At 47.3% G+C, this 24,427-nt stretch overlaps 2 protein-coding genes across 4 annotated transcripts in view; one reads left to right on the top strand and one right to left on the bottom strand.

Annotated features, from left to right (window-relative positions):
- Positions 1–3,322, top strand: part of CLIP4 (CAP-Gly domain containing linker protein family member 4) — a 92,256-nt gene extending 88,934 nt beyond the window's left edge. For 2 of the 3 annotated variants that reach the window (XM_059188714.1, XM_059188716.1), the window contains exon 17: positions 1,361–1,568. In XM_059188714.1, coding sequence (XP_059044697.1) covers positions 1,361–1,568 — 208 coding nt within the window. Of the gene's footprint in view, positions 1–1,360; positions 1,569–2,923 lie in introns of those variants that run through there. The other variant, XM_059188717.1, reaches the window with a different exon arrangement.
- ALK (ALK receptor tyrosine kinase) overlaps positions 1,744–24,427 on the bottom strand; it is a 681,217-nt gene continuing 658,533 nt past the window's right edge. Inside the window, exons 24-29 of the mRNA XM_059188719.1 lie at positions 20,719–20,816; positions 16,994–17,086; positions 14,420–14,521; positions 5,437–5,571; positions 4,634–4,724; positions 1,744–2,444 (exon numbers count right to left, since the gene is read on the bottom strand). Coding sequence (XP_059044702.1) covers positions 1,758–2,444; positions 4,634–4,724; positions 5,437–5,571; positions 14,420–14,521; positions 16,994–17,086; positions 20,719–20,816 — 1,206 coding nt within the window. The 3' untranslated portion in view covers positions 1,744–1,757. The remainder of the gene's footprint in view (positions 2,445–4,633; positions 4,725–5,436; positions 5,572–14,419; positions 14,522–16,993; positions 17,087–20,718; positions 20,817–24,427) is intronic.

The raw sequence follows: 24,427 nt of genomic DNA, 5'->3' as shown, positions 1-24,427 counted from the left end.
CGGTTCTTTAGAGACGAGTTTGTTGACGTTTCAGCATCATCGGTGGTCTGGTGAGAATATTTTTGGCCGTTAGGATAAAGGAAAAGTGGTGTCCAGGGTGTGAGCGCTTTTCCAGATGTGCAGGACCCCTGACCAGGGCAAGGCATCTGCCTCCAACAGAATGGACGCTTGTCCAGTATTGGCCTGGAACAGAATGGCTTTCCCACATCTGCAACGATGCTTGTGACCTAGGGGAGAGTGAGGAGGCAGGGGGAAAGGTGGATATTATATACAGTCGTTTTGCCTGGGAATGCTTAGAGCCTAGCAGGTCACGGAAAATGCTCTCCACCCAGTGCGATGTTTCTGCACAGCTACCACCAGGAAAGCAGCTGAGCAGAGGAACGGGGGAGAAGCAGAAAGCAAGCATGAAATGAGAGGTCACTGATAAAGCCTTATTGCGCAAGTATGTGTGTGGAAAGCTTAACCCACTCCCTTTTCTTTTTCATGGAGACCAGTGTCCTATGGGAAAACCCACGTTGGGAGCCCCCACTATTGTGTGTCAGTCTCTGCTCTCCAGTGCCCGCTCTTCCTTTGCCACCCAGAGAGTCCTGTTCCCATCTGCATTTGGTAGCTATACCAAGGACGCTGAGGCCTTACGTGAGTAAATCCGTGTTCCCATGTACGCTGGGATCACGTGCCACAGGGGGACGAAGGTAGGTGCACGCTGGAAGGGCGGACACTGCACCTCGCAGGGCCACCGAGGGCCCGGGCTGTCCAGTGACCCGCCTGCCCCTGCAGCTGCAATCTCCCTGTGCTTAACCTTCGTGATGGAAACCGTTGGAGGATTTGGGCCTGGGATGGATCGACACCGAGGCCCATGGAGGGACGTGTGTCTGTGCTTCGATGTGTCGCTGCTGCTTACAATTTTTGCTTTTAAATGATCAGAGTTGATTTTAATTAGTGGGAAGTTTTAAATTAAGTAAGAACTCAAATCTCGAGTTTTTAATCTAGTAGGAAACCTCGCACTCTGTGCCCCTTTCGTAGGAGGGTTTTCTTAAGGCATGAGGTATAGCGACAGGATGTTTGAATCTCTGGAACCGGACGGGCTGTGTCGTTATCATCCTCAGAGTCCGCGGAATATCTGCTTTCCGTTCTGATAGATAAAAGCGCGTTTTCTCTATGGTACCGTAACTAGTCCTCACGTGTTTACAATCACCAGCGAAATCGGCACACTTGGAAGCATCCAGACGTCCCCTAAAGGGACATTGCCTCTAGTTGTCTGATTTTTTCTTTCCTGGTAAAGAGCGTCTTTCCCCATGCCAGCTCCTGACAAGTAAATAACGCCTTGGTGTCTGTTCCCTCCCCACCTCGCGTGGTCCAGGTCCACACCCGCAAGGTCGGGAAACACCCGTGACTCCAACTCGGAGACGCAGGAGCAGCTAGTGTGGACCGCGCCGAACAGAACACACCCCTCTCAGATGGACACGGCAGTCAGCCATGCACAGGAAACCTTCTGCCACCGAACCAGGGCCCTTGCAGTCACCACTTGTCCCTGTGATGTCGTCGTCTTTTGTGAAGGAATAAGATGAACCCATGCTCCAAACCTTTCTCTAAAGCGTTTTGAAAATAGAGCTGTGTAGGGGGCACTTGAAAACAAGTTGGCACAAAATGAAAAGGGACGTTTGGTCTCTCGTGTTGGAGGAGCCACGACCTGTCCCTCCTCCGTGGGGCTCAAGCTTCCCAAGGAAGAGAAGTGAGGGGCCGGGCCGGGCGGGGACTCAGGGCCCAGGCTGGCTTTTCAGAAGGGCGTCCTCGTAATGAGCGGCGCCAGGGGCAGCGGTGGCCTCGAGGGGCAGGCCCTGCTGTTGGTAGCCGTAGTTGACATTCCCGCATGGAAAGTGACGCAGCCGGAACAGGGGCACGTCCTGCATGCTGGCCGTCAGCGAGGACGGCTCGAGGAGCAGAGAGGCGCCCGGGAGTCGGCCAGCTGCCACGTTCGGTGGCACAGTACAGCCTCCCTCGCGCCCCAGGTGTGCCCTCTCCCGGAGCTCCTCCTTTGCGGGGGGATTGTTCTTTTTGGTGGGTTTCTCTGTAAACCACGAGCCGTACGTGGGGTTCCAGAGGCTGGTCGGTTTGTTTCTGGATCCCTGGACTTTGTGCAGCTCTGACGGCGGGTTGGACTGGGAGAATGCCATGTTCACGTGGCCTCCTTCCACGGCTGGCCCTCTGGGGACTCGCACAGAGAGCTCGGCCGCCGCGGGCTTCTTCACGGCTTTGCCAGAGGACGGGGAAGGCCGGGGGGGCGGGCCAGCGGGGTCCTGGCCTTCCTCCCGTTTGGCTGGTGGGGGAGAGACAAGGAGAGGAGGCATGTCCTCCGGGTCTTGGGGCCTCATGGGCACCTTCTCCTCCTCTTCCACGAGCGGCCCATACTCTACGGGCAAAGCAGTGTTGATCACATCTGGGTCCTGCAAGCGGGAGAAACAGATTAAGACGCTGAATCACAGACCAAAAGTGCTGGCTCTGGAGGATACCTTAGCGAGCGTCTCATCCAGACTTATTTTCCAGATGAGGAGACCATCCGGTGTTCCCTGGGAATATATTAATTTACCGACACTGGGGAATAGGAGAGGAATGGGGAGCCGCCCTCATCCTTGAAGAGTGTGGAGGGTAAGCCCTGTCTAGAGGTGTCTGGGCACAGGGGAGTGGCTTTCCAGAGACCGCCTTTGGGTCCTACAGATTCGTGGATTTAGAAAAAATTATAAATCTGTCCAAAAAATAATTCCAGTCTATTCCCAATCAAATCCCCTCCACTGAAAAGGCTGTGGCCTCACGTGTGTGAGTGTGTGTGTGTGTGTGTGTGTGTGTGTATGCACACGTGGGACCGGGGTGGGGCAGGAGGAGACACGCTGTGTTGGCTCACAAGGTTTACCTCTTCTCTTCCTAGCTACCTCCCACTTCATCGTGTTTGGATGGGCGACACTTGATCACGTGCCCTGTGTTATATCATCGTGCCTTCTGTGTGCGGGGGGCACAGTAGTGCTTTATCTGGTCTGCATCCGACCAGACCCTTTTGAAGCCCAGAAGGAACAGCCGTGCTGTGAGGAACGCCCCTTATGAAACCAGGTCTGTGCTAGATCATTTTTATAGCAATGGATGGTAACACAGAACAGCAGAAGCATTTGCCAGAGATCTGAAGAAAATCTGTGGAAGGAAAACTTAAGCTTGGGGGAATTTCATTCATTAATATTTTATGCAAATTGGGAAAACCATTGCTTCAGTGTAGCAGAAGAGTGCGCTGGTCCAGTTGTCATCAATAAAAAGAGTATAAGAATAAAAACCACTACCTTCGGATTCTCTTATTCTTTCCTTCCTTCCCTGTTAATTATTCATTCTCTACGGGGAGTCATTCAAAATATGCTTGTACAGAACTGCCTGCTTTTAAGAGGGATGTTATATGCCTGGGAGAAGAATTACGCCAACGTGTCTATAGTTAAGTGGGTCTGGTCCATTAGCATTACAGTATAATCACCCAAGATGCTGTTCACTGGATAGCAAGTTTTCTGAAGGAGCCACAAAACTTGACAGACGAAGTCCATCTAGATAAAAGCCAGTCCCCTCGCTTCTGAGCTTCTGTCCCAACCAAGATGAGGCGATTTGGGGAGGTAGTGGTTCCCTGTCCCGACTTCTGGAATACTCTCCAGAGTCACACACCCTGGCACAGTGACAGCCCAGAGAGGGAAAGAAGCCGAGGTGTGGAGGGGAGATAGTGCCGGAGGGAGGGCACCATAGTCCCTGAGGGGCAGCTGGTGGTGCAGGCTGAGGGGCTCCTCTGAGGGAGAGGGCCGCCCCCTCCACTGACACGTGGGGAGGGGGGTGAGAACGGGGGTCCATGCACAGATAGGCGGGGGCAGGGGGGAATGGATTCTTGGCCTCTTCTTTCTTGAGGCCGGAGGCAGGGTCTGCCAAAATGGCGTAAGAAAGAGAATTGAGAGTCCTGTCTGAAGGAAATGGGAGAAGGATGTGCATAGGGACCAGCGGTACTGCCAGGAAACTACGTGGCTTGGAGGAGTTCTCCAAGCCTCAACTCATCTGGGAAGTGGGGATATTTTATGAATCTGAGGATAAAAATGAGGAAAAATGATTTGTGTGTTACAGATGCTGCACGAATCCTATTTGTGATGTTCAGATTTCTCCAGCTTACCTTGTTCCTTCCTCAAATCCCTCTAATATTTGTCACTGGGCATCCAGTTTAGCAATTCTATACTGGGAAATATTTCACATTATTATTTCGCTAGCCACAGTAGAGAACATTAGAGAGCACGTGTTTTTCATACTTCTCTGATGCTCCAGTTTTGTCTAAAAAAACATTAGCTACCCAGGAGGGATTCAGTCGCTACTCAGGAGGTGAACTGCCTCCCTAATAGTATTGGGAGGTCTGCAGCTGCGTCCTGTGTTGGCGAAGGAAGAGGCAGTAGCCGGCGCTGATACACAAAATGGGCAAACAGAGGTACCACTCAGCTTACTTCACAGATCGACAATCACGCTCATGGCCGTCAATAACTCATATTTTCTGGCCGGCTTAACATTCATTTCGCAGTTTGGTGTTTGCCATCTTTTCCATATAAAGGCTGGTCAAGGGGGAAAATGCTTATACCTGGGTGCAGTATTCGATCCTCTCCAAAATTATGGCAAAGTTGGGCCTATCTTCAGGCTGATGTTGCCAGCACTGGGTCATTATCCGGTATCTGAAAGAAGAGCAAACACGCTCATTAAAACCAGGAGGAAGAGGGGTGAATACATTTTCCCAGCACTTCTCTAAGGGGGACAAGAGGGGGCACTGTCTTGGAGAGCGACTCCTCATCTAGGTCCCATGTGGTTGGCATCTGCTGCCCTCTGCTGATGGGCCGAGAAATCGTGCCCAGGTGTGAAGGTGCTAGAACACCAGAGCTCATGAACAGACATCCTGGCATTGATGTGAAATATGGCTCCTCTCATTGCATTTCTGAACTAAAGTCACCTCTGGGGAAGAATATTCTATTTCCCATCTGCCTCGCTTGTGGGACGGAGGTGAGGGATGCCAGACCGGGCAGCAGAAAATGCAGGGAATGGAAATAGTCAAAGGAGACTTAAGACGGATGGTGCAGGGCAGCATGGGAGTTGAAGGGGGTGGAGAGAGTCCCAGACACAGACTGCCAGGGGGTGTTGAGGAGTGAGTCCACAGTCTCCACCCCGACAGAGGATAACTCTTCAGGCATGACATTACTGCATTCAAGGGGCCGGAAGACGAACTCCCCTCACTGAAGTCACAGACATACTCCTAATCTGGGGCATATTAAAAGAGGTCAACCATCTGCCCCCTCCATCTTAAAACCAAAAGAAGTGTGTGTGGCTGCAATATTTTTTGCAAAGAAAAACCGTCTTTAGCAACTGGTAGAAATGTTTCTAAAAGAGTCATACACGGGCCCAGGACAATTCTTAGGGGGGTCCATCCGTCCTCCGCTGGTAACGAACTCCAGAACTTCCTGGTTGCTTTTGCTGGGGTATGGCATGTATCCAAGAGAAAATATCTCCCACAGCAGCACTCCAAAGGACCTGTGCACAGGACAGAAGAGATCATACAGGTCCATATGTACACATATACACACATAGACATACACACACAGAAACACACACATACGCACAAACATTAGATTTAAATTTTATTACATGTTTTCCTGCAGTTGAGAATTCTTAATATGGACAACAAAAATTTAAAAAAAAAAAAAAAAAAGAATGAGAGGGGCACCTGGGTGGCTCAGTGGGTTAAATAAAGCCTCTGCCTTTGGCTCAGGTCATGATCCCAGGGTCCTGGGATCGAGCCCCACATCAGGCTCTCTGCTCTGCAGGGAGCCTGCTTCCTCCTCTCTCTCTGCAGGGAGACTGCTTCCTCCTCCTCTCTCTCTGCCTGCCTCTCTGCCTACTTGTGATCTCTCTCTGTCAAATAAATAAATAAAATCCTTAAAAAAAATAAAAATAAAAAAAAAAATGAGAAAGTAGTCACAGGTGATGCTCCGTAAAAAGATAACCATGATGAGCACGTTATTTTTTTGTTCCGGTCAAGTTTCTGTACTTAGATTTCTTTTACATAACTGCAGTTCTATTTCAAACGCAATTTTGAACCTTGACTCTTTTTTGCAATTTCTATTATAGCATAACATTTTCTGTGCTCATAGAAACATCTTAAATGGCCATAAAACATTCCATCGAGTCGTTGTGCCACGATGTGCCTTACCGTTTCCATACTGTCTTCAATTTTTAAAAATATTTAAAAGACTTTTAAATCTGTGATGCATTTTTTTAAAAGGACAACTTTCTTAGGACAAAATCCTCAAATTTAGGATTAAGATAATCTAGTAAAATCTAAGATAATTTGAATCAAATTACTAGACCAAGAGAATATGAACATCGAAAAATTCTTGACACCTACTGTCCACTGCCACACTTCCGAGTGTGATTCTGATCACAAGCGGCCAGCATTGTGTGTGAAAGCATCAGACAGTCACCGACATTGAGTATCATCAAAAATGCCAACTTGGAATGATTTTAAGGGAAAAAAAATGATAGAACCTTTTAAATTATATCGACTTGGTAATTAACACTGTTGAGTGTTTTCTCAAGTATTTATTAATTGACTTCCTTTTTTTCCCTTCCATGAATTGTTTGTATCTTTTGCCCATTTGTAGCTACATGCTGTTTCGTATTTATCCAATTTCTTTTTGATTTGTAGACATACTTTATCAGAGATGTTCACCTTTATTCAAAATTGAAGTACTTCTATCAGTGGCTTGCTAAAACTACCAACAATTTTGTGTTTAGGTAGTCAAATTTATTTTTTCTTTAATTTGTGATTTCCTTCATCTGTTTTACAGATTATGCACTCCTTCTTTCACTAAAGATTAGATGAGTACTTGCTGTTTTCTTGTATTTGTTCTTCCTCCTCAGCTGGATCTGAGAACTTAGTTTGGGGCATGGTGTGAGGTAAGTGTTCTGAATTGAATTGTTTTGCAAACAACCGCTCTTCCAACACTATGCATAGAATACTTTCCCCCTTATTGACTTGTGTGTAAAACAGGTTTCTGGGCTCTCTAGTCACTTCATCTCTATGTCTGTTTCTTTTTCTTTCTTTCTTTCTTTCTTTCATTCTTTCCTTCAAGATTTTATTTATTTGATAGAGGTAGAGGAGTGCCCACAAGGAGGGGGAGCAACACAGGGTGAGGGAGAAGCAGGCTCTCTGCTGAGCAGGGAGCCTGATGCGGGACTCGATCCCAGAACACTGGGATCATGACCTGAGCTGAAGGCAGACGCTCAACTGACTGAGCCACCCAGGTGTCCCTATGTCTGTTTCTTGCATTGAGACAATTCTATGTTAACTTTTTGTATATTTATGCTTTAATACCTGGTAGGCACTTTTGGGGTTATTTCTCTTTTTAAAGAAATACACCTGAATTCTCATTTGTTATTTGTTTTAAATGAACTTTAAAATATGTTTCAGAATCATCTCCTTTCATATTTTGACTAAAATTTTTTGTTATTTTATTTATTTATTTTTTAAGATTTTATTTATCCATTTGACAGACAGAGATCACAAGTAGGCAGAGAGGCAGTCAGAGAGAGATGGGGAAGCAGACTCCCCACTGAGCAGAGAGCCCCATGTGGGGCTTGATCCCAGGACCCCGAGATCATAACCAGAGCTGAAGTCAGAGGTCCAACCCACTGAGCCACCTAGGGGCCCCTAAAATTTTAATTTTAAACTTTGAATTACATTATTAGCTTTTCGGGGGGAAAAGCACATCTATCTTTGTTTTTGTATCTGGTTGTAGTTTTTGGATGTTAATAAATATTTTATCAAAAATTGGAGAGAACTACAGCTCCTCCATATCCAAAGGGACAAAAAGTACATCAGCTTGGTGAAATTTCAAAGATTCTAGTGAGGAGCATTGGGTAAAGATATTTTCCATATTTTTCAGGTGAGAAGGCTGAAGCAGAGGTTATTATGCAATTAATCTGAAACAGACTGGAATACGTTATTAGATCCCTTGACTCTGGTACCTACAAGTTGCCTGGTACATATATTATTTTTCTCTGCTTGGTGGTTTGTTTTCCTCCAAGGCAAAACAAAATAAGCAAAAATCATGCAAAGGCCTGGCAGCAAGGCCTCAAGTATTCCGGATGTCTGTTTTCTGCCCGTCTAGATAGCTAGAGGAAATAGATTGTAGTATCCTTTGAGAGAACCAGCATACAGGCGGCAAATAGATGTTTATTTTCTTGGTTTGAAGTTCAAAGGGACAAGAAGTAGTGCAGCTCATAGAACTTTGATAATTTCAGGTAGGGAGAGTTGTTAGCTTTAGCAAATAGCCATACAGGACATCCAGGCAAATTTGTTCAGGAAATATAAGAAATGCTTTTAGAATATAAGTATATCCTAAATATTGTGTGGGATGTACTTATACTAAAAAATTACGCACTCTTCATCTGAAATTCAATTTTAACTGGTCATCTTTTATTTTGTCTAGCAACCTCACAGATCAAGTAAATCTGTATTTTGTATGCCAGATGGTTCTTTAATCACCTATAAGCCTTTCCTCATTAGGAGCAATAGGGCCCACAGCTTTGCACTGAAACATTCAAAGTCAAATAAAAACAAGTATTTTTTAAAAATCCCACTCTCCTGCTCTTGGTCTTAAACTTGCTTTGCCTGAAATTGTAGAAACAAATTAAGTGGTTGCTGCCTGAATTACTTCAAAAATTTCAATGAAGCTAATCGGATGAAAAGGTTTTAAAAATCACAAGTTGTGCTGTGCTTATCAGTCTTTTTAAGTTACATTTTATTTTCCCCTCTTCACACCTGGAAGATTGTCTTGAGGTGTGGTAGAGGGCGGAGCACAGTTTTTGGAAAACTGGGAGTCAAAAATGTATGGGCTTCCGGTTACAGAATGAGTAAGTCTAGAGGATGGAGGTAGGGCAGAGGGAATGAATAGGTCGCTGGTATTGTAATAGGGCTCTAGGGCGAGAGACAGCGGCCAGGTTGTGGGAGCACAGCGTCATGTGTGGACTTGTGCAATCCCTATGTTGTGCATTACAGGTCGGCTACGCTTAGAAAAAAAAAAAAAAAGCTTGTGTTGTATTTAAATATGCAGCCTGCTGATTCCACTTCTTTTACACTTCCCCTGAACCTTCAGACTCACAGAGCAGAAGTCCACTCAACGTCTCCGCTGGCCTGTCTTACAGGCATCTCATACTGGACTTGTGCAAAAGCTCTTTCCACACCCGACTCACCCCTCCGTTCTCTCCAGTGATGGCAACTAGCAGTCGCCCTTGATCTCACTCTTTCCACACCTCCCACTCCATGGCCGACTTTCATCAGCCCTGTCAGCCACCTTCAAGACAGAGCGTGAATCCTGCCACTGCTAACACCGCCCCTCCCCCCTCCCCCCACCACTAAGCCTAGCCTCTCTGTTCTCTTATCTTGACATGGGTAGGATCTCCCCATCTTCCCCTGTCCCATTCCAGTCTCTCTTCATTGGCAGCCGGAGTGATATTATATATGTATATTTAAAGACCTTGTCAAACTCTGGCTTTCAGCCTTTCAGGGAGCATCCCACTGTGTGCTAAATAAAATCCACATCCCTTAACCTCTATGTCTGGCCCCTGCCTGCCCTTCTCACTCACCTACCACTGTTCTGCTCCCCCCGCCCCCGTGTTCACTGGGGGGGCCAGCTGAGAAGACTCATTTTCATTCCTCAAACACAGTCGTCTTGCTCCTGCCACTGGCGTTTTATACTTGACTTCCTCTTCAGCCTGGAAAAATCTTCCAGATCTTTCCATCTTTCTGCCATTCAGGCATTAGACTGTCACCTCCTCCATGGAGCCCTCCTCGCCCTCTGTATGACGCAGCTTCCCTCCCGGGGCCCCTCCGCCCCTCCACTCTTGATCATCCGCTTTTTTGTCTCGCTGGCCCTCATCAGTATTCAAGGTTATGCAATTTACCTGTATCTTTAAGTGTTTTAATTAGGAAATAATTAGGAAACAATCTAAACTTTTTAAAGAAAATGTAATTTGATAGCTATTTAGGTACTGAGATGCCCAGTCCCCTTTTCTTTTGGAAGAAATAAGATCGACATCATCAAGTCCCGCCCTGCCTCCTCTCCTCCTTCCTCTCTCCCCTCCCCCCACTGAAGTGAGAACGCAGCCTTCCCATCTGTGTTTTCATAGTTTTCACAATGTGTGAAAGCATAAACAGTAAAGAGTCTGTATTATAGACTCAATTTTTATATTTAAAATGATATATAATGATATTCTACCCTTCTGGAACTTGTCTTTCTTCCACCGAAGGTTGCATACAGATTTCATCCGTGTTGATGCAGGTGTCTGGGGTGCTCTTTTATTCCGCTGGGGACTTTCCCGTGATATCAGTAAACCACAATTTATTTTCCATTCCCCATTTGAGGGAGACGTAGGATACTTTGTGCTTTTTCTCTATTACAAACCACGTTGCAAGCGAGCATCCTTGCCCGAGTCCCTTTTTGTCAACGTCCGTCTAATGTAGACAGGTGGAAGTGGGATTCCTGGCTCGTACGAGAGACAAGTGCTCAGAACAATTACCTAATTACCTAACTTATTCTCAGCATCTGGATCGGGCAGCTGGTGGTGCCCTAACTTTGGTGCACATGGAATCACCTGGAGGGCTCCTTAAAACACAGATTCCTGGGCCCCACCCCTAGACTTCCTATTCCATTAGGCGTGAGGTAGGGGCTAAGAACCTACATTTCTAACACATCCCGCGTGATGCCCGTGCTGTTGATCCGAGGACCACACTGAGATCCACCGGGTTTGGGTAAGTCAGATCTCAGCAACTTAAAACAACAAAGGCTCCTGCTCACATGGACAAACGCGGGTCAGAGACGGGGCTCCGATCACTGTGGCTCCGCCATTTCGTGACGTTACTTCCACACAGGCTTTCACAATCTGGGGACTCTCTCATTCCTTGTCTTCTTGGTTTCCTGTGTTGCTGTTGAGAAATTCGATGCCATTTGGACTCTCTGTTTTTATCTCTGACCATATTTTACTACAATTATTTTCTTTTTCTCCTTAGAAGCTTACAGAATCATGATCACCGTTGGTCTGAAATTTCATGATGACATGCTTTCATGTGGCTCTTTTGATCCATTGACCTTGGCACTTGGTGGATGCTTTTGTTCTGCACATGTATGCTTTTCTGTTCTGGAAAATCTTCTTGAATTATTTCTTTGATATCTTTATTCCCTTCATTTCTTCTGTACATTCTTTTTGGGATTCCTATTTGTCAGCTAACTGGACCTAATTGTCTAATCCTCTTAATTTTCTCTTCCTTTCTTTCCTATATGTCCCATTTGCTTATATTTGTTTCCTCCTCCTCCTCCTTCTTCTTTAAGATTTTATTTATTTGACCAGAGAGAGAGAGAGTGTGCAAGCGAGTGCACAAGCAGGGGGAGGGGCAGGCAGAGGTGGAGGGGGAAGCAGGCTCCCCGCTGAGGAGAGAGCCTCACCCAGGGCTGGATCCCAGGACCCTGGAATCATGACCTGAGCTGACGGCAGATCTTAACCAACCGAGCCACCCAGGAGCCCCTAGTTGTTTTATTTCTCGATGATTTATTTAACTCTGTCTTCCGAGCTTCCTGTTACTTTTACATATCTATCATCATAGTAAAAAAATAAATTTCTTGAGAACAGTTTTAGATTGTAAATAAATGAAGCAGATAATACACAGAGTTCCCACATACTGCACATCCAGTTTTCCCTACTTTTAGCGTCTTACATTCATACGGTACATTTGTTACAATTAATGAGCCAATATTAAGGGATCATTAATAACTAAAACTTGCAGTTTATTCAGATTTCTTTAGCTTTTGCCGAATTTACTTTTTCTGTTCCAGGACCCCGTTAGAATATCACATTATACATAGTTGTCATGTTTCCTTAGGCTCTTCTTGACTGTGACAACTTCTCAGGATTTCCTTGGTTTTGATGATCTTGACAGTTTTGAGGAGTATTGGTCTGCGCTTTAGTAGAATGCCCACCTGGGATTCGTCTGCTTCTCTTATGATTAGATGGGAGTTGTTGGGTGTGGGGAGAAAGACCACAGAGGTTAAATGTCATTTTCATCACAGCATATCAAGGGCACAAGCTATCGATGAGATCAGTCACTGTTGACATTGACCTTGATCACCTGACCTGACGTTGCTGTGTGCAGTCACACAAGCTTCAGGGGACTAATGCGCCATCTCCTTGAGCACTCTCTATTTTTACTTTCTAAGAACTCTTTTCTCTAAAAGCCTTATTTTAAAAAATCTATCATCCTTAGATTATGGTTGCAATAATTTATCTTTCTGAGGATATTAGGGTTTTTACAAGTTTTCCTAAGCTTTGTATTTTTCTTCCTCCAAGTTCCCTCTTTACATGTTTGTTTCTTTCAGATTAGACTCTTCTCTCAAGCCTTCGTGGGTTCTTGGCTGCCTGTTCGTATTTTATGACTGGGACAGTGCAAAGCCGATGGGAAGCTCTTGTGGATCCTGTCCCTTGGGGGGCCAGCTGGCTTGCGTGTTTCCCTGGGAGTATCAGTCTCTTGTGGCTGCTGTAACAAACCGCCACACACTTGTTGGCTTGAGACCACAGGAGTTTGATTTCTCCCAGCTCTGGAGGCCGGACATCCAAAATCAGTGCAGTATCCTGGGATAAAATCATGGCGTCTACAGAGCTCTATTTAAAAAAAAAAAGATGTATCCCTGTTTCTAACAGAGATTCATCCTCAGTGATGTCTTGATGTGCCCAACACCAGAGAGGCTTTAATTCCATCTCTTCGCAGAGGGAACCCCTGGTTTTGTGCGATGGTAGGGGAGAGATGGGGGTGAGGGAATGGGCCAACGATCTGCTTACTTTTTAAACATGTCTGTAACCGAGTTTCCTGTCTACTGCTCTCTGCGGCCGGGGGTGCCTGGCACCTTCAGCTTCTGGGCCTTTCTGGGATTTTCTGCAGTGTGAACCAGGCTGTTTCTGGACCTCAATATAATGTTCCAGTTTCCTAAGTAAGGTACCACCCAGTTTCCAAATTTTTGTCATTGTTGTCATTTTTGTCCTTGTGGGTTTTTCTACAAGTAAAGAAGACTTCCTTTTGTGTTGTATGCATGTGTGTGCGTGTGTGTATGGACGTGTGCTTGTGTGTGCATGTGTATGTGTTCACGTGGGTGCACATGTGTGTGAGTGAGCATGTGTGCGTGCATGTGTGTGTGCGCGTGCGTGCGGGTGTGTGTGCGTGCATGTGTGTGCATGTGCGTGTGCATGTGGGTGCATGTGTGTGCACATGTACACATGTATTTGGCAGATAGCACTAATTTAATCTGCCATTTCAAATTCTATGTTGCTCTCATAGAATGTAAAATATAAAAAAGCACAGATATTTCCTCAAAACCATAGAAACAGAACTACCTTACAATCCAGCTATCCCATTTCTGGGTCTACAGCCAATGGAAACAGAGCCCGTATCTCGAAGAGAGATCTGCAGTCCCGAGTTCACTGCAGGGTTATTCGAAACAGCCGACGTGTGGAAGCCGCCTAAATACCCACCGGCAGATGATGGATAAAGAAAACGTGGCGTGCGTATAAACCATGGAATATTATTCAGCCTTCAAAGAGAAGAAAATCCTGCCATTTTCGACCACGTAGATGAACCCGGAGGACCGGATGTTGAGTGACCAAGCCAGGCACAGAGGGACACCTGCTGCAGGCTGTCCCCTCGAGGCGGCATCAGAGAAGCGGAGGGCGGGATGGAGGTTGCACGGGCAGGAGGAAGGAGGACGTGGGGAGCTGTTGGTCTGGGAGCCCAAAGTGTCAGCTATGCAGGACGAGTAAGTTCTGGAGAGCTCACGTGCGGTGTTTCCCACTCTCAGTTTTACCTGTAGAGTGGGTCCCAACCCCACTAAGCCTACAGCACTTTCGTGCTGATAATTATTTTCTCCTTTTCTCTGTTGGTGGAGAGAATGTCATTGATCAATTTTTCTAATATTACCTCAACGTTGCCTTCCTGGAATAAACCCAACTTTGGAGTTTGGAGAAAAAAACCCCAAATCCTGTGTCTCTCCATGCGTAGTCCCCGGTGAGGGGGCTCGGCGTCTCCTGGACACTGGTCAGCAAGGCAAGCAAGGCAGAGTCTCGGCGATGCCTGAGCCCTCAGGGTGGGGGGAGTAACTTGTGCCCCACAGGCCTTTCTGTGGGTTTGGATCCTTGCCCGCCTCCAACAGCCCCTGCGCAGAGGTGCATGGACGCGTCTCCTCTGCCCCTCCCCGTGAGATAGCATGGGAGCACTTGCTCGGGAGCACTGGTGTGAGGCCCACAGCGAGACCCGCAGGACGGCCACGCAAAGACTCACCATGTGTCTGTTTTGGAAGTAAATATTCCTTCCATGAAGGCCTCTGGAGGCATCCACTTGACGGGCAGCATGGCGCAACCTCCTTTGCGGTAGTAGCTGGCTCTGTGGGGAGAAGAGGTGACCCACGCTTGGTCCTGGAGGGGGGCTCCGAGTGGGAGCTCTGCCAGGTGACCATGGGCTGCGGCCATTCCAGGACTGAGATGAGTGAGGGGTTCTCGGGCCTCGGAAGGAGAGGAGGGGCACACAGGTCGTTGAAAATGAAGGGGAGAACTTTGGTGTCATTTAACAGGAAGCGGCCCACTGCAATGACTAGAGTATCCGCTGGCAGATGGGCACGTTTCCCTAGATGGGTTTCGTGTGGTCTAGCTCACAAGGACTAACAGTACTCCAGCTGGGGCCTGAGGCCCACACTCACGGAAGATCCGACCTGGAGGCACTGAGAGCAGGGCCTGTGTCTTGTCTGCTTTGGATCCTCCGTGGGACTGGTGCGGTGTTTCGTTCAGTAGCAGAGCTCAGCAAATAATCTGGGGAGCCAGAGGGACGCTGCCTCCCCCCAGCACACCCCAGCCGAGAACACAGGGCCGGTGGCAGAGCTGCCTCCCAAGTTGTGAGGCGACCGAACAGTTTTTATCATGAGCTGCGTTAATGACATCACTAACAAAAACTAGTAAGTTAGCTCACGCCTTTGAAGCCAGCTTCTCCTGTAGCCCTGCGTTCTCCTGCTGGGGTGTGCTCGGGGAGGCAGCTCCCCACCAGTTGCCCAGAGTAACGCTTCAACAAACATGGACAATGGTCTCCCCTCATCCATGTGAGATATCCTCCCGCGACCGCCAGTGGACGCCTGAAGCCAAAGATAGTACCAAATCTTACAGGTCCCCGGATTTTCTCCTATATACATGTCTATGATAAAGTTTGATTTATGAATTAGGCTCAGGGATAGATTAATAACGAACACTATTAATACTACAGAACAGTTATTAACAGTACAGTGATATAAATGTGAATGGGGCGTCTCTCTCTCAAAGTATCTCCCCGTCCTGTCCTCACCCTACTTCTTGGGTTGACGTGAGAGGATAACAAGCCTGTGTGAGGGGATGGGGTGAACCCAGAGACACAGGCATTGGGACAGGAAGTTAGGTGACTCTTGACCTGCTGACGGTATGTCAGAAGGAGGGTCACCTGCCTTCAGACCACACTGTTGACCATGAAAACTGAAACTGGCGAAAGGGAAACTGAGGATAAAGGGGGACCCCTGGACTGAGTGTTTACTCCGCTGAGTGCTGAGGACGTGAATAAGTCACAGTTTCTCTCGCCCCAGCGTGGAGTGGAAGGAACAGACATACCGACATCTGCAGTGGAGACAAACACATATGGTGATGGAGGTGTGTGCGAAGCTCAGGGACACAGAGGCAGTGGTGAGAGACAGGAAGAGCATCACAGACCGGGGCCGAGGGAGCTGAATGGTGAGGAACTCTCTGGAAGACCATTCCTGACACATGACATCACACACGTGTGTGGGCACAGTGGAGCTGTGGGCCGGTTGGGGTGGTAAAGCTAGGGCAGGGGAGCCGTCAGAGCTGAAGATGGAGGGGAAGGGCTCGCTCGCTAAGTCAGCTTGCTGCAACTTTCGTCTGTTGAACGGAGGGGAATCCTGGGTATTCCCAGAAGGGAGGGGGAGGGGCGCTGAGCCTCTGAGAGGTAAAGAGAAGGGAGAGCAGAACCCCCGATCACCCGCGCTGCTACCCTGCAGGAACGGGGTGCCATCAGCGTTTCCTCCCGTGTTGATCACTACCAGTTCTACAGGGGACCAGGGGACTTTGGGGGTCCCCTGTACTCTCTAAGGACTGAAAGCTCTCTGTGACCATCTCTCCCCGCTCCACCCCTGGACTGGAGGGTGCGCAGTTAGTGACCATGCTAAGGAGTGACTTGCTCACATAGCCAGTCGCGGTCATAAATAATCAGCTGAAAATGAAACAAGGGGTTGGGAAGAGAAGCGTGAGGCAAAGGACAGCAGAAGAGCTTTCTTTTTCATTAGAAAAATTATTTTATTTTTTAACGTGCCCTTGAGACTATGACAGGGATGAAGAGATGAAGCTTAGCTACGGGCTCTGAACGCCCCCTCCCGCGGCTCCCGGGGTAGGTAGAGAAGACTGGGCAGCCGGCTGTTCTGCTGTCAGTTCTGGGGTGCTCCTGTCTGGAGTGATGGAAGCCAAGTCCACTTAGAATTCCTGAGTATAGAGGAGAGGGGTGAAGTAAAACCTTACTGAGGTTTTTTTTCCATATCAGGTATCTGGGTTATTCTGTGCCTGAGAACATTCTGGGATTAGAGAGTTGGAACCAGAAAGATGATCTCCTTAAGAACATGGTGTCAGTGAGGGCAGCCATTGTGATCTTAGAATTAGGATCACACCAGGCACATGCACTAGCTGAGGTGCCATATGTCTTAGAAAAGGCCTTAAGGAAATGTTAGGTGGTCAATGGACGGTACCAGAGATGACTTAGGGCATAGGCAGCCACGTCCCATTCTCTCCTGAGGGGACGGGGCTTTGATGGGTAACCACCATCTTTGCTCACCTGTAGATGTCCCGGGCCATTCCAAAATCTCCGATCTTGGCCACTCTGCCGGGACCTGGGCAGGTCAAGAGGCAGTTTCTGGCAGCAATGTCCCTGGGAAGAAAAAAAGGAAAGACACAATGCACTTCCTAATTTTATTTCTGGGAAGACACACAGGTAATATTCATCACAGGGATTTTCACCTCCAATCTCAAGTTCAAGTAGTTCCCTTCTCTGCCCTCTCTTTCCTGGACTACACTACACTCCAGTCTGAGAGAAATAGTTAGAGCCATTCTAGCCCTCAGAACTAACAGGCAAGTGGAAACGGATTTGGGGAGATGATTGAAAATGTTTAATGGGATAATAATAATGAAAGTAATGATAATAGGAACTAGAATTTATTGGCCTTTTACTCTGTACTAAGCATTGTTCTAAGTGCTTCCTAGGTGATTATCACAACAACCCTAGAAGATACAGGGCACTGTTCTCGTTCTATTAAAAAAAAGTAAGCTAAAAGAAGATCGTATAGGGACATAAGAAATGCCATTTGGCTCAGGTTATTGTTTTGTGCAGACTGCTGTTGGTTTCTGCCAGTTGCCTGGGGGAGTGTTCTGGGAGAGCATGGCTTCCATGATACCAAGTTCAAGCAGGTCATAGTATTCCCCAGTAATTCTAGTTTTCTTTTTAAATAAGCTACTATTGTTCTTACATCCATAATTTTCACTAATGCCTTTGCTAAGCTGTATGTGTCACAGCTCTGGGACCGAGGAATCATTTCTTTCAAGTCATAAAGTTATCATGTCTTCTTTTTTTTTTTTTTAAAGATTTTATTTATTTATTTGACAGACAGAGATCACAAGTAGGCAGAGAGGCAGGCAGAGAGAGAGAGAGAGAGAGAGAGGGAAGCAGGCTTCCTGCGGAGCAGAGAGCCCGATGCGGGGCTCAATCCCAGGACCCTGAGATCATGACCCGAGCCGAAGGCAGCAGCCCAAACCACTGAGCCACCCAGGCGCCCCAGTTATCATGTCTTCTTGCCATTGCACTCCAGATGGCCTATTTTCCTGTAGCATGCCTGGAAGGCATGATCGGAACTCTCCAGACTCATCCAGTCATCAACGGCTTACCCATTCTTGACATGCATGTGAGAATGAAGGATGCATCTAGAGAAAGTCTGGAAAGTCTAGAGAAAGTCTCTAATAATATTGAAGACCTGGGCAGAAAAAAAAAAGCATTTCTTAGGGAGTACAGGTAACATTTTCCTATTTTCATCAGTTTCCCAAAGGTCCTGATCTTTGGTAGAGAAATGAGGATGTGGGGAAAAGAAATAGGATCTGGACTGGGGGCGGGGGCGGTCATTAGGGCACTTAAAATACCAGAAGAGTGGGGCAGAGAGGGAAATTGGTGTTAATACCACTGACCTGATACAGAGGGTTTCAGCTGAATTTTGAGGACCAATGGTGCATAAAATGCCCTAATAAAACTATGAAAGCATAACATATATGACATCAAAAAGAAGAAAAGTAGTAGGATATATAGCCATCATTTCTCAAGAGAAATACTCTGAAATAGACCAGAAACAATATTTATATCTCCAGGAAGGTCTTTACACTGATGCGCATGAAATGTTTGCTTAAAGAAGTGATCTTGAATTTAATGGCAAAAAAGTGAACGTGATATCAGAGAACACACCAAGAATTGGTAGAATGACCCATAATTCTTGAAATGGCAATAAACCATGTCCAAAGGAAACAGATCTAATAGAAAAATGGGAGCCTATGCATCTGGGAAAGGAGTTCTGCTCTGAATTCTGGAGATGTGCATGCCCGGGAACCTGTGAGAATCTTGTGGCGGACCTTGGTGGAGGAGGGAGCATGAGAGGCCACAGTGCCGTGAGAGTGCGTTCACAGAGCTCCTGGCCAGTGAGGAGGTGTGAAAGATGCTTTCCTAATGCCAGTTAGCCCAGAAGAAAAGCTGTGTTTTGGGATGGACAATTTCTGTTCCATGTTGCCTTTTGCTTATAAAGCAGATCCTCTTTGCAGATCCTACATTCCTGATTTGGTCTTTGACAATTTTACTTCTCAAAAAAGATAAAAGTAGCAATAGATGATGACTCGGGGATGCACTTCTGACCTTCAATAACCATGTACAGATGTGGAAGTGGTAGAAACCCAGAGTGACTGTGATCCTGGTTTCTCATCATCTATAAGAAGAGAGCACCGGATGTAGTTGACATGTCTCACGGCTTCAGGAAAGCAGGTTTTAAAACATTAGAGGAAAGAAGAACATGATTCCCTTAGCCGGGAGAATCCGGATGCTTGGTAATGAACATGGGGTGGAGACGAGAAAGCAGAAATGATCTCGGGGAGAAGGGAAGGCAGGTGGCCAGAGTCACCAAGGTGACCGCCCAGCTCGCTCTCCAGTGAGTCCAGACTTAGAGGACACAGAAAGCAGGTGGAAAGATGGCTCTAGCCAAGAATGAATCCCAAGAAGACCACAACCTTGTCCTGTCTGAGCAGCAGTGGAGCCCAGAGCTGAGATTTATGGAAAGTTCTGGGCACCACAGAAAGGGCAAGAACAATGGCAGGGCTGCCTGTGCTTTGAGGCAGAGGGCGTGGCTTTGGAGGAGAACCTGAAGGACTGGTCCCAGCTCCTTTTTCACTCCTGTTGTTTCTATTAAGCAGAAGATCTGTGAGTCGGACAGAGTTAGAATCAAGAGGAAGATCTGAAGACCGAAGGGATGGAGTGACAGTGGAAGGATATGCTGGTGTGAACGTTTATTGCCTGGTTTTAGGAACAACTTTAGGAGCCCAGGCGAGTGCCCTTCTTGATCTTTAATTTCTCCGTTTTTATTAGGGCAGAAAGCATAGCTTGCTCTCTGCTTACGTGCTTTTTCCATTTCTGAACTCACACAGCTTCTCTCATTTCCTGCTTTGTACTTACATATTCTAATTATTTCGAACATGTCTTATACTCTTTGAAGACATGCGTTAAAAAGTGATTGTTCATTCACCAGGCTCGTATTTACTAACTGAGAAGCATATCATTAGGAAGAGCTTTGCAAAGAGCCTAACATCTATTTGACTTCTCAGATTTCAGAATCAAGGTGTCAGCTGAGAAAGTCATCAACATCCACATGGAAAGAAATACGTATTATCTATCATGTCTAGAGCATTACATGTGGATTTGATGTCCTAATCAAACGCCATTTAAATGTAAGGGTCCTATAGAATAGAGGAAATGAAGTATGGAAGCCAAAAAAAAAAATGATCATGCTTCATTTCAGAGTATTTTAGAAAAAAATTACTGTATCCAACAGACATGAATTGTGCCCTGCGATGTAACAGGGGTATGAAGAGAAATAAAACTGCCTTCAAGTCACCCATAGTCAAATATGTGAAAATAGGAGCTCCTCTAACTGCCCTTAAGGAGCTTGGTTTTCTAGACAGGAAAAAGGTTAAAGTGATAGCAGACTGCAAGGTGCAGGTGGGAATCCCCACACAAGGTCAAGAACAGCTTGTCTCATCTCCGGCACCGGGATTGATCTTTTATGATACCCATTTTACATATGAGGTAAATGAAGCCCTGACCGGGTCAGTAATTATCTTAAAGACTAGCGAAGTTGAGTCATCCAGACAAGTCTGGAGAGACACCTGCCATTGTACTCTACAGGGGGCAGACCTGAGCCCTGGAGACACACAGGGCAGCACACAGAAGGCAGAGGGACGAGCAAGATCGCTTTGACTCACCGGTGGATGAAGTGATTTTCCTCCAAATACTGACAGCCACAGGCGATGTCCCGAGCCACATGCAGAAGGTCCAGCATGGCCAGGGAGGAGGGCTGGTTCTGTGGGAGAGACAGAAGCGATCCACTGACCAGAATTCATGGGCAGAGAAGATCTGCAACGCGGGCTTTAAGAGCTGACAAGGAGCGAACAGGGATGCCCTGCCCCGCTGGATCTCAGCCCCGGCCGCACCTCGGAAATCACGGGGGCGGCTCTCAACACCCATGCCCGGGGCTCAACCCCGACCAACGAAGCCACCTCTCTGCGGGGTGCATAGTGTTTGCAAGTTCACAGCCCCCAAGGTCCATGCAATACGCAGCCGGGGCTGAGAGCAACCCAGGATGGGGCAGGGGTCCCGCCCCCTTTCCGTGTATTTTGCTCGTTCTTCCACCACAATCTCCACAAACACGCAAACCTGCCGATCTTACGAACAAATCTTGAGAAGAAATCAAGGGAGATAAGTGTTTCTTTCTTTCTTTTTTTTTTTTTTTTTAAAGTGTTCTGTTTCAATGTTTTAAAATGTTTAAAGAGCTAATCTTCTTCAAGCAGTTGTAGATCTAAAGTGGACTGACTGACCAAGAGGAGTTTTCAGGAAATGCTGGGCAGGTGAAGAGCGACATCGAGCGTTTCTACATGAAGTCTCTTGTGCAAAAAGAGAGAGATCACCCCACCCCCGGGGTGCAGCTCGTCCCGGCTTCCTCCGCAGCCTTGCTGGACTCGCAGCAGACTTTCCAAGAAGGCTGCAGCCCTTCTTAAAACCCCCAAAGTCTGCAGCAGCCTGTTATCACTCAGTGTCACATTCACTTTGCTGCTGCAAAAGTCACAGTAAACTGTGAGGTCCCCGAGGGGGGATTTCAGTGTCCACTTCCCGGTACCCAGCGCGACGCTCAGCACACGGCGGCAGTTCAGGGGAACACTGAGGGGTGGCTGATCGATGACAGCTGAATTATGATTTACCCAGACGGCGGCTGGGAGTTTTCTCTGCCCCAGATCTAGGCCTCCTTGGGACTCCTTGGAGCAATAGTATGGATCTGGGGGAGGCGGAGAGGAGGCTGGCAGCTCTAGGGCATGCTTCGATTCTGGGGGAGACAACTTAGAGAAGGGAATACTGTCTGCCCACGGAACATCAGGAAATGCCTTTATGATCTACAGCAAGTCCATGCACATGACCTCCTTTGATGCAACATCTTGTGCAGTTGTGGGGAAGAGAGGGTATCTCCATATGAAAGAGAAGGCTGAGGGCTCAGAGAGGCTAAGTGATTCCCTTCAGGTCACACAGCCTATAGCAGGGAGCTGGGCTTTAAAGATCTGGGTTGGGGGAGGCAGCATCCTAGGAGTTAAAACTGGGCTGTTCAGGATAACATGCCCAAGGAGAGAGGGAGAACACATGGGCACAGGGCACAGTACTGTGTACAGCCTGAGGACTCATATTCTCAGTACAGCTGATTCAGAATACAGCCCACAAACGCAGTAGCAACATAGTTCAGTGGCCAGTTGGGCTGACCTCGGCTTCATCCCTGCTCATCCAATACTCACTGTGTGGCCTGGGACTAATTGCTTTGCCTCTTTCCAAGCTGGTATCCCTGTCTGAGAAAGAGGCGTGTTCTTATCACCCTCGCTAGATTATTACAAGGACCCACAGCAAGAGGCCCAGAGTGAATCCTTCATGAAGGGGTCTGCAGTCACGGTGGGCTGCCTGGAGGACCACGGTAGTCTCAGCAAACGGCCCCTGTGTCTGGCTTCTCTAAGGGCCTGATTAGGGTCAGAACCACTGGGCACTGGGAGAGAGTACCCGTCTCCTGGGGGTGAAAAAGTAATACAGTTCCAAGGGAAATATTAATCCTTTTGGCTATAGTATTAGAGATATCTTCTCTCTCTCTCTCCAGGAAAATGCGCTGTTCCTCTAAGAGAGGACCGGCCATAGCTTCCCCTGAGTGTCTTTGTGTCTTAGCCTCCATCACTCAGGAAGCAAGGACCATTGATGTCTGAATGCCTAGGCTGCTGCAGGGACTAAATCTTTCCAGGCATTAACCCACGGGCCAGGTTTATCTGAGCTCCCTGTCTTCAGCGGCTCAGAGCAAATTAACTGCTCCACTAATCAGTCAGCACAGAAGCGGGTAGCTGGCAAGCTGTGTGTGTGTGTGCGCGCCTGTGTGTGAGTGTGTGTATCTGGGGGAGAACTGGGGAAGGTTTAGTTGTTGTGTCAAACTGATAAACCAGCAATGCAGAGCATAGCTCTCATGTCCAATGGCATTTGTATCGATCCTGGGCAAAGAAGGAGTTGGAATCAGGGTTTTTTGTTCTTTTTGTTTGTTTGTTTGTTTTGTTTTGTTTCAGCGATTTGCCACTCAGTGTGGCACTTCCTTCAGCAGCTGTCCATTCTTTGGGCAGCCACGGTCATGGACATAGACCTTCTCCAGTACTCAGAGAGGATTTTGCTCAGTATTTCCCAAGGTGGGCTTGTGGGATGGAATTTGATCAAACAGGCCTGGGCATTCCTGGGTCGGATCGGTTCCCTGTGCGCAGGAATTATCCGTCTTTGCTCGACACTGATGTCCACCATGAATCAATAGGAGAGCAATGCTCTCTGATCATGCGTCTGTCCACAGCATTCCTTCAAGCATGCATGTGAGCACATAGCTCCTCGGGGCACTGGTGTTCCCTTCAGGGATGCTGTTTAGACCAAGAGCCTACTTTTACAAGTGAGAAAACGGGCCCAGCGAAGGAGAACAATTTCTTTGGTTACAGCTTCTGAGGGGCTTTCCCCAAAAGGTAACGTATATACTAATAAAACGCAGGATAATATTGGTATCTGTTCCTTCCTAAAGTAGCTGCTCCTGGGCCATTTAGAGGGGAAGAGTCACGGGACAGGGGTTAGGAACTGTTTCACCAGTGAAAACCAGAATAGGTGTGTATTTTAAAGATTTACTTATTTATTTTAGAGAGAGAGCGAGTGAGCAGGGGAGGGGCAGAGGGAGAGGGAGAGAGAGAGAGAATCTCAAGCAGATTCCCCGCTGAGCATGGAGCCCGACACGGGGCTCGATCTCAGGACCCTGAGATCATGAACCGAAACCAAGACTCAGATGTTTAACTAACTGAGCCAGCCAGGAGCACCCAGGATAAGGATTTATTTCAAATCTATGCATATAAGAGCAAGAGAGAAAGGCGAAAGGAAGAAGCAGGTACAAAAAGCAGCATTGCCCGAAAGGTTGAGAAGTTCCTGCTGCTGGGGCCTCGTATTTCCTGGCTCCTGATGTGGCCGACTTTTCACCGGCACCAAATCCCCCAATGCGTTTTGGAGCCAGAACTGGTCTGGCAACCTTGGAGCCCAAAGCCGAGGCTTTCACCTGGACACTGTGATCTCTGGGATCCAGGAGCCTCCTGTGTCTGGAAGCATCTTCTCAGAGCCACTACCCATGGGCATTGCCATGTTCCAAATAGGTACAGACACTGTTGTGGTTAATGACTGCTGCCTTTAATTGAGAGGTTACTGACCCCTTAATGGCTTCTGTCATTATTGATTGAATCAACGGATACCAAAGATGGCTATTAGCCTGTATCAGGCGTATCTTAAACCCTCAATAAATATTTGTTGAATAAAGATTGGGTCTGTAAAATTATTTTGACATGACTCTTTCCTTCTTGAGAAGGTGGGGTCCTGGGACCAAATGAG

Source organism: Mustela lutreola, chromosome 9, assembly GCF_030435805.1.
Source record: "Mustela lutreola isolate mMusLut2 chromosome 9, mMusLut2.pri, whole genome shotgun sequence".
Lineage (NCBI taxonomy): Eukaryota > Metazoa > Chordata > Mammalia > Carnivora > Mustelidae > Mustela > Mustela lutreola.
This window is presented reverse-complemented; position numbering and strand designations above follow the sequence as displayed.